This window comes from Cebidichthys violaceus, unplaced genomic scaffold, assembly GCF_023349555.1.
Source record: "Cebidichthys violaceus isolate CVI_PGR_0920_01 unplaced genomic scaffold, fCebVio1.0.p SCAF_107, whole genome shotgun sequence".
In the NCBI taxonomy this organism is placed as follows: domain Eukaryota; kingdom Metazoa; phylum Chordata; class Actinopteri; order Perciformes; family Stichaeidae; genus Cebidichthys; species Cebidichthys violaceus.
In genome coordinates, this window is record NW_027176271.1 from 135,200 (window position 1) to 145,444 (window position 10,245).

Sequence of the window (10,245 nt, forward strand, 5' to 3'; positions counted from 1 at the left end):
AGAATATAGATAGATATATAGAATATAGATATATATCTATATCACTTTATCTATATATAGATCTATATCTATATAAATATATATATATATCTATATAGATATACATATATCTATATATAGATATATATATATATAGATATATAGATATAGATCTATATATATATATATAGATTTATATATAAATATAGATTTATACATAAATATAAATATATATATATATAAATAAAGTGATAAAGCAAAAGTCAGTCCAAGTTAACAGATGTTAAACTTTATTTAATTCACAGCAAATCTATAACAAGAACATATTACAGCTCTCATATATTCATCTTATTATTTAAAGAGCTCCTAGAAAAGTCTCTGCTTAAATATACATGAGCATCTTAAATAAACATGTAATAAATAACAGAGGATGTTGGTAGCCATACGAGCTTTTAGAAAAAGAGACTCAGAGAAACAGAAAGTGCAAACGTGTGCCTGAGGACAGAAACTCAACTTCCTTCTTAATTTGGTAAATATTCAATGTAATTCTGTGGTCACTGGGATGTGTAGGAAGGTGAGGGGGTCTCAGCTGAGGACAGACCGGGGGTCTCAGCTGAGGTAGGTGAGGATGACCGACTGGATGGGCAGCCTGCAGACGGGACACAGCTTGTTCCTCTTCTTCAGCTTGCGGGCGCAGACGTAGCAGGACATCAGGTGTCCCGTCCGGCCGTGGACGATGCAGCCGTTCTTCGGCCGGGACTGACAGATGAGACAGGGGTTCAGGCACGAGTCCGGCAGCCGCCACTCCGCCGCCACGCTGCGGTCCAGCTCGGGGACCACGGGGTGAGGAGTAGGGGGGGAGGGGGGGAGAAGCTCCTGGGAGTCCATGGAGGAGGAGGACTGGGAGTCGGGGGTCCAGAGTGTCTGCTGTGAGGAGAAGGAGTGTGTGTACCTGGTCATCTGCAGACAGAGGACGGTGTCTGTGTGTGTGTGTGTGTGTGTGTGTGTGTGTGTGTGTGTACCTGGTCGTCTGCAGACAGAGGACGGTGTGTGTGTGTGTGTGTGTGTGTGTGTGTGTGTGTGTGTGTGTGTGTGTGTGTGTGTGTGTGTGTACCTGGTCGTCTGCAGACAGAGAGGCGTCGTCTTCTCTGTAGTCGTCAGAGTCGATGGACTCCACCTCAAACTCCACGCTGAAGTTGTCGCTTTCTGAGTCCGAGGCCGCAACCGTGACTTCCGACCTCCCGGACTAAAACACACACACTGCGTTATAAACAAACACAACATCAGCTAAATAACAGTGTGTGTGTGTGTGTGTGTGTGTGTGTGTGTGTGTGTGATACTCACTGTGCTGTGAGAGTCTGACGATTGGCTGCTGTGTCTGTCCAGAACACTGTCGGACCACCGCCTCCTCTTCCTTCCTTCCCCTTCCTCTTCCTCCCCCGACTCCTCCTCCTCCTCCTCCTCTAAACTGTCCGAGGGCCCTGAAGAGACGAAGCGGAGTTCAACATCACAGGTTCTGTGTTCATGAGCGATAATGAGGAGGCGGGAGGAGAAACTCACCTGGATCACTGCTCCTGCAGCTCCTCCAGCTCCTCCTCCTCCTCTTCCTTCCTCTCCTGTCTGGTGATGAAGAGCGACTTTCTAAAGCTGCCTCCTAAAAGCAAAAAAAAACAACACAAATTCAGTCTCACTTTTAGTGATCTTTTAAAATAACCCTGAAGAGAAGTGTGAATGTTGTCCATTTGAAAGCCTGTAGGACACTGTGTGCGACATGTTCTTAAAGTCTTATTGTCTTCTACTAAAGTCAGCATTAAAAGTACTTCATTAAGCTTTTCTTACCCAAAAGTGTAAGACGCTCAAAACAAACCAACACAATGATGTCTGAGAGGCTCTTTTGAATTTGGTGCAACACAACGTGGCTGCATTATTATGATATTATTATTATTAGTCTTACCTCTGTCCCTCTGTCTGTCTGAGGTTCACTCGAGCTCGGCGGCGACTCTGAGAAAGAAAGAGAGAAAATCTTCAGCATCAAAGAGTTGAAGTGGAAGAATAGAGCTGAATCCAAATGTCCACTCTTCAAACTTCATTCTCAGGAGCAGTGGGATGGTCATGGTTAAGTTTGGGGATGAATTAGCACACGCCTCACATATAAAGTTCATGATCCTGTTTAGAACTATTCATGTGAAACAATAAGGACATTCATGTGAGATTTGTGCAAAGTCTGTAGCTTGTTATTAGAGTATGAGGAGCAGAGGGGCAGACTTTCTTCAGGCCTCTCGTGGTTTGTAAACTCACTCGGCTCTAACTGAAGTCTGAAGACTGTGGAGACATGTTGGATCCGACCAGAGAGAAAAGAATCGGTCCTACCTTGGTTCTTCACGGCCACCAGGTTCTTGGTGATCATAGCAAACAGAGCTCTGGAGAACACAAACACACCAAATACATGTACATCATACTGTACTTTTATTACACGTATATGAATCCAAACAGACAGTTAATCATCTACTTCCTGTTCTGTGTGCGTCTATTTCTCACCGCGGCTCTTTAACAGAGAAGCTGTCGACTCCCAGCACCCGCCCCAGTGCATCCTGGGAGCAGTGGACGATGTGCTGCTGCTTCTGGTCGTACAGCTGCTTCTGGATGATGTACTGACCCAGGTAGAATATCACCTGCGAGACAGACCATCACAGATGCATCATGGGAGACGTGCAAAACACCCGACTGTGCAGAACACCAGCTCCCGATGTACCCCATCACGCTCAACGAAGCGTTCAAAAGTGCAGGAAACTGGATTTAGACGAGTACTTTTTTAACTTTCCGTTCATAAATGCGGTCCTTTTTTTTTTTTTTACCTCCTTCATGGTAAAAACTTCTTTTGTAGCTCCTGCATCTTGCAGCAAAGTCTGGAACTCTACCTTTGGTCTCACCTAAACACACACACACACACACACACAGGCTAAAGTTAATTCAAACCCTGAAACAACCAGTTAACCAGTAAAGAAGTGAGTTAACTAGTTTCTCTCACCAGTTGCTCAGCCGTGTCCGTGTTGAGCTCCTGATCAGCTGACATCGTGACGCTGATTGTTTCTGATCATAAAGACACAAACCGGTAGTTAGTACCTCTTAGAATACTATTTAATATCCGTATGAGCACGACAGTACGATGGAAAACACCAAATATAGAACCTAATGATGCGCTACAAAGTGTACGGATGACAAATTATGAATTGAAGTCTATTTAGGTTTCTGCTGTAAGCTACTGTAGCTAACACATATCATGTGAAAGTACAACTTAAACCACTACGTTTGATTAGATTTACAACAGAAATATACAAACAAGAACAAGTAATCAGGTGACAGTTAAAGGAGCTTCCTACCAGTCATTAATCAGCCTTACTAGTATATATTTATTCATCCTGCACACAGTGTTTCTGTACACACACACACACACACACACACACACACACACACACGATATAAATGAAGAGTCTCACAGGTATATACAGAGTACAAGTATCAGCAGTGCATCCTGTGAGAAGAGATAAAGTGCAGTCAGAGTGGATCAGAGCAGAGCGTCACACTCTTATAGACCTGCTCAGACATGTAAGGACTAGACCAGCCTAAGTGGCCCGGCCTGGTCTAGCTGAGGGCCTATCAGGGCCCAACAGGGCCACTCAGTGCTGACTCAGCGGCAAACATGTAATGCCTTTCTGTTAAGCCCGACAGACCCAAATTCGAGTCCGCTGTAGCATTTACCGTCGAAAAAAGACCATTTATGCATGTGTACATGTTATATACCAAAATAACTAAAATCCATCCAAGACATTTTTACAAACTCCAAACTCCATTCTACACAACTAGTATACGCAAATAAAAGATGTATCACAATATCACGTATTTCTAGCCATAACTCGCTCTTCTCCGAGTTAGCATCACAAAGCTAACGGTTAGCATAGACAACCGAGATAGCAAAACGCACGAGCATTCGACACAGATTCCAGAACTACCTTCCGGTAAACCCTCACAAAGCTGTGAGCAAACAAACACCTGAAGCACAAACCGCAATGTCCTTCAAAATCACACAAAGCTCCTTACCTTCCAGGAGGAGCTCAAATCGTGACAGCGGCAGCTAGCAGAGGCACTTCCTGTGGCAAGCTCTGCCGCGGCGAGTTGTGGCAGCTGCCACAGTTTGGGAGAGGTGCCGCGACAGTTTAGCCTTTATTTTTCGTTATTTGACAATATGTGACAATACATTAAGGTCCTTGGAGGTATGACTGTTGGTTGTTGTAATTGGTTTAATAAAAAAATGACGATTTGTTATAGTATCGCTACTCGTTTCTATTAAGCTAAGCTAATATAGGCTAACGTCAGTTGGTACTTGTTGGTACTCTGTTTGTCCTGTCTATGCTAACGAATTTCATTGCACAATGGATTTATCAATTCAGAAAAATATAATTTCGAAAAACAGAGGAAAACATCTCTATACCTGTGGTGATAATTAAAACATATGTATGTTCCCTGCACTAGTTCACGCCTGACAGAAGTGCTCACTTAAAGGTGTACTCCCTCTTGTGGCCAAATGGGTCAATAACGCTTGTCTTCAATATGTACTATTCCTGGGTGCAGAACACTGGAGCAGTCACTATTTTGTACTACAACACCACATGAACAATACATATTTTGGAAAACAGTATACAGTTTAGGTCATGCTATGGAGCTTTAATGAGATGCAATAAAATGAAATCAAAAAACATATGTTGGGGTGGCTTCTTGCCATTAACTTTGAAGTCCTTGTCCTAACATACATTCGTTTGTTTTATTTGTTTATGTATTTTGCAGGGACAATGCACACCAATCAACAGTAAAACTGTAAGTGAGCCAGAGTTAGCCAGAGAGGCTAGTTTCATCTGCTGTCCCTGGCCAGATATTTGAAGGCTGAACTAAAAATTACTCAAATAAAAATTCAAATTCATAGATAGACAGTAACGTATAGACAAAACCAATACACATATAAGCAAAAGCAAAGTGTACGACACTAGAGCAAAGCAGACATGACAGGCTGCAGCATGCGTCAGACAGAACAAACCCACCTACAGTACAAGCACATATATAACACTGAGGCACATAACATACACATCAAAAATAAAAAATAGCAACAGTGAACAACTCTGCCACCACATATACGCACACAAAACATGTACAAAACATTCAAACACAGCCTTAAGGAATGGCTTGTTGCCAATCAGGTGTGCAAGCATTGATGTATTGTCTGTCCTGCCTGCTTGTTTTGCCTATATGTGTATTTGTCTATTCCATGAGTGAGCTGCCTCCACAGAGAATGTAGATTTGCTATAATAAAAATATATAATTTATATAAACTACAGGTAGTGTCCGATTTTAAATATTTAGGAATTTGTATTGATTCTAATCTCTCTTTTAATAAAAAGCAGGTAAAACATGTGACAAAGGTCTTAAAATGTAATCTCATGAATTTCAGATATATAAGAAACAGTCTAACCATGCAGGCTACGAAACTGTATTTTAATGCGATGATTGTCCCCCATCTGACCTACTGCTCAACCAGCTGGGCACAAGCTAGCAGCACAACATTAACATCTATTCATATTCTCCATAAACAAGCTCTAAAAACCCAGAAGTCACCATCACTGCAATATCCTCATCAAACACATATCGTGGGTTGGGAGAACCTCATTAAATTCACTGATGTGTGTCTGGTTTTTAACACTGTACATGGTATGGCCCCGCCTCCGCTTAGTGATTTTATTAAACAAAGCACTCAAAGCAGCAGACTCACTAGATCTGCTTCAAGAGGTGATTGTGTCATTTCACATAGGTCAAGCTCTTTTAGCATTGTTTACAATAATGACAATCCATATCACCTATTGACTTGGATATGTGTATATATATATATATATATATATATATATATATATATACACACATATAAACAATGCATCTGATCCATATTTACAATTTGCATTTCTTCAGTCCGCTGACTGACAGTGTTTATCGTTAGCCTATATTAGCTTAATAGAAACGAGTAGCGATGCTATTAGAAATCGTAATTTTTTTATTAAACAAATTACAACAACCAACAGTCATACCTTCAAGAACCTTAATGTATTGTCACATATTGTCAAATAACGAAAAATAAAGGCTAAACTGCAGCGGCACCTCTCCCAAACTGTGGCAGCTGCCACAGCAAGTAGTGGTAGCTCCAACAAACCGTGAAAACTGTCGCAACAAGTTGTGTCAGTTGTCACGAACAGTGGCAAACAGTGGCAGCTGCCACAAAGTTGTGGCAGCTGCTGCAACTTGCTGCGGCAGCTGAGCTTGCCACAGGAAGTGCCTCTACTAGCTGCCGCTGCCACGATTTGAGCTTGCCCTTTCTCTTACCTTTTCGTTGTTCTCCTGTAAATCTCGGCTGTTTGCGGTGCGTCTCTGAAATGTCCCCGTGTAGAAACAAGGGTCTGTCTAAATAGGCGCCGCGGGGGAAAGATTTGATTTTCGGAGAATCTTTACGCACGTTTCAGGCGACGCACCACGGTTTTAATCCTCACTGGCTAACGCTTCTGTCAATCAAAATCACGAAGGGTCTGTTAGATTCTGTGGACTCAGACGCTTCTAAGGAGGGTCCATCAACTGAAATCGACCAACCATAGGCTGAGCTAGGAGACCTGGAGTGGAAGCCAGACGAGAAAATCCCATGGATGACAGACATAAACGGACTCAGAGAGGATCCAGGCTCTCTAAATGATGCCAAACTGCTGCATATGATAGATTGAACACTATTAGTCATAAAAGAAGTGAAATATATAATTATATACTATATAGAATTACAATGGAACAGCTGGAACCAAATGACATTTTGGTACTTTTGACAGACAGCAGTTTGATTCTGCTGTTCCTAGCTCTGGCCAGCAGAGGGCACTCTAGGACCTCTCTTAGAAAATGTCACAGGCCCTTTGAGCAAACTCAAGCTACAGCAGGGACCTCTGACCTCCCATTTGTAGCCACATATCCCCCGTCTACTGTTGAACTTGTCAAGAGTGATTAGGACGTACATTTAAAATGTTTACTTGTATATTCTTTGTACTTTTAATAGTTTATCAGGTAACTCCTCGTCTCCATCTCAATCCCTATATTTTATGTATTTGTAATAGTTTCATCAGATGTCACTGTGTTTTTACTTCAGAAGATGTTAGACTGCTCCATTAGCCTGCTGGCCTCCAAAATCCCGCTATCACGGGGTTCCTCGGGGGTTCATTAAGGATATTAATCAATTTCCTGCATTTTACTACAGTATTTTATTTCTTACACTGCTCTGTATTGTTTTAATGACTGTTTTTAATGTTTCAATTAAATCTCCTTTTCTTTTGTCTTAAGTTTTGATGCTTTTAAGTGAAGCACTGTGAAACTGTACAGGCCATGTTTGTGTGTATTGTGATTTATTGATTTATTGACAGTGGTGACAGAGTTCAAGGGGGACGATCGGTGATCGTGGTTATTACCCCTATACCTAACCCAACCCTAACCCTACATGTCATTTTATACTAACCCTGAGGCTCGTTCTGCGACGTGTAAGTTGTAACTTCTGCACATGTGTTGCACAGTTGATATTCAGGACACCGATCTCAGTAGTCGTGTTTCTTTTGAGATCCATTCAAGAGTCTATATTGAACTCCACACATAGGAAGTGTCAATGTTTTTGTTTCCACATGTATATTATAGACATGATTTTGATTCCACAGTCTGCTTATTCTGACCTCAACATCAGCTGTGTGCTAGCTTCCCATTTCCACATGGTGTGAACTTGTCTCTTTCGAGATGCATTAGCGTGCATCTGTCTGAACACTGGATAGGCTGGTGTGAACCCAAATGGCAATGCTGGCATAGGTCCTGGTCTAGCAGGGGTTAGAATACGTGTGGTTGCATCGTACTCATCTGATTCATGGTCTGTGGCTCTCCTCCAGGACGGCTGAGCCACCGTCTGGGCTCTTACGGTTCTTAAGGTTGGAGTACTGGCAGTTGTTACATTGGATGAGTTCGGACGGCCTCGTCTGCGATAGAAGATATCTAACAGAACATGATCAATTGTCACAACTCCCCCCTCTGGCCATTCCTATGGCCATTAAAGTATTTACAATTTATCGAAACATCAACACATATTACCCACAATAGTTTACATCTGCACATCATATGATTCACATAATTGATGAGATTAAAATGAGCTGTTTTTGTGAGTTTTAAACAACTCTATGTAGCTAGTTCAGAAATGTTAACATCAGCATGGTACAATAAGCCTCCTGAGATGAGGTGAAACACAGACATCAGACCTCCATCTCTGTTGAACTGTTATAGGGAGACAACATGTCAGTGAGGTTCATAACACACAATAATCTACCAACTTAAACAATTTGGAAAAAAATTCTATTCTCCAAGTATTTATATTATCATTATATACATTCAGAATCAACTGTCAATTCAACTGATTCCTTTATCACGTAAAATAAAGGAAAGCACTTTCTGTTTGTGAGATCAAACAGAAAGGCCTTAAATCGGATGAAGTACTTCCACCTTGTCACCCTGGTCTTCACTTTTCCGGCCTGCGTGTAGAAGAGCTATCGCTGTTTCTCAGATAGCAAGCTGTAATAATGAACAGAAATATTACACCGAAATGTCACTTTCATAGTTCTAAGAGAGGAAAGCAGTCGGACATTCTAAACAAGTCCGATGTTGCAAGATCGGTCTTTTTAGGCTAACAACATGTGTGTTGTGCCTGGTGCCTTTTGATTCACAGCAGTCAGTGAAAGTGAGATTCTTTGGAACGTGAAAGTCTGTCGGTGGGATGACGTCTGGTGTACTTATATACTGTATTATGTATTTTTATGGTGCAAGACATGTTTACAGAAAATTACATTTTTGAACACTTTAATGAAGGACAAGTTGGTATAATAAATGAAACAGTGGAATAATGTGCTGTCTAAAATGTTTTGGATCTTTGGCACACTCTTCTGATGGGTGTTCTATCGGTACCAGCATAGGCTTGGTCATGTTTTACGCACGTCACATATGAGTAGTTGGTGTGCTGCTGAACTGTGAACCACATTCATACCACATGTTATTCAATGTTTGGTTAAATGGTTTTACAATCGGTTCTTTAATTTGGTGGTTGCTGGTCTTGGTTCTTCTCACTACAATTGTTTGCATTTGGTTGTAAGTTCTTTAGTTTCTCATCCATCAAATATTAGGAAACACAATTATTCTTGCACAGAGGAGCAAAAAACACATTGTACCTCTTAGGCCACACCATCCCGGACTACGGAATGTGTGCCATGGTGCTGGAGATCAGCCTTCCATCGCCATCACTTAAAATCTAGATTTTAAAATCCTGTGGTGTTCAGATGAATGATGCTACTTAGTTATTCACTACTGTTTCAGTGAATAACGCATCGCATTGTATTTTCTAAAAAAAATGACTTTATAAAATCGAAATATTTATTGTTGCAGTTCTCTTACATTCCGTCAGTTAACAACTAATTTAAAAACAGTGATATTCAAATGATCTAATACAGAGGGCCAGCTCCTCCCATCATCGAGTTTTCATGAGCATTAGACTTTGTGTAAAAGAGATTATAACCTGCATGGGACATTTACCCAAAGTAAAAGTATAACATTTCATTTCCTTTTTTTTTTAATCTAAATCTTTAATTTAAAACTGTTCAAAATGTGGCTCTATCTTTACAGTAAAATGATATATTCCCCTTTTCTCAAGTTATCTCTGCTGTGAACTCATTTAGCTTAATATTGATATTTCTGATTGATATTTCTGTAAGCACATCTAACATAAGTCTCGTGAGCTAAAAAATAGCCTAAAAAATCTGCTTGCTTGGTCGCAGCATCCTCCGCAGCATTTCCTGTTGAAATGGGATCAGAAGCGTTAGTGTTTCATATCACATACATTTTCAGGGAGCAGTTTGGCTTCTAGCAAGTCGGCCACAAGGCGGTGGTGAGAACTGGGTTTGCCGGATGATGTCAGAAAACCTCTGTGCTTCCACAGGGTACCAAAGTCGTGCACTACGCCAAAGGCGTAGCGAGAGTCAGTGTCAATGGTAAATGTTTTGCTGCAGCGAGCTTACAGGCTTCCGTAAGAGCCACAGGTTCTGCAGCTTGAGCAGAGAAATGTGATGCCAACTTACCACTGCTCAGAGTGTCATGTGATGAGACTACAGCAAACCCAAC

General features: G+C 41.3%; 1 protein-coding gene across 5 annotated transcripts; it reads right to left on the reverse strand.

The window, feature by feature from the left end:
• Window positions 1-252: 252 nt before the first annotated feature.
• On the reverse strand, window positions 253-9,290 carry LOC137889001 (E3 ubiquitin-protein ligase Mdm2-like). 5 transcript variants are annotated; one of them, XM_068732551.1, is made up of 10 exons: window positions 7,944-9,277; window positions 3,008-3,069; window positions 2,835-2,909; window positions 2,518-2,651; window positions 2,278-2,399; window positions 1,934-1,980; window positions 1,540-1,633; window positions 1,324-1,460; window positions 1,094-1,225; window positions 253-906 (listed from the first exon to the last, which is right to left on the reverse strand). In XM_068732551.1, exons 1-10 carry the CDS (start codon window positions 7,954-7,956, stop codon window positions 589-591), a joined length of 1,134 nt encoding a protein of 377 aa, XP_068588652.1. In that variant the 5' UTR covers window positions 7,957-9,277; the 3' UTR covers window positions 253-588. The 5 variants fall into 5 exon arrangements, with proteins under 5 accessions (XP_068588652.1, XP_068588679.1, XP_068588661.1 ...); XM_068732578.1 differs by having other exon boundaries at window positions 2,350-2,399; window positions 7,944-9,273; XM_068732560.1 differs by lacking the exon at window positions 7,944-9,277 and adding an exon at window positions 4,078-4,157.
• Between the last annotated feature and the right edge of the window lie 955 nt (window positions 9,291-10,245).

Bases quoted from the DNA above. Each gene is read 5' to 3' on its own strand.
- LOC137889001 (XM_068732551.1), bottom strand. The intron at 2,400-2,517 runs GTGAGAAATAGA...TGTGTTCTCCAG, and splicing joins TTCTCTGTTAAAGAGCCGCG to AGCTCTGTTTGCTATGATCA. The intron at 1,981-2,277 runs GTGAGTTTACAA...TTTCTTTCTCAG, and splicing joins CAGACTTCAGTTAGAGCCGA to AGTCGCCGCCGAGCTCGAGT.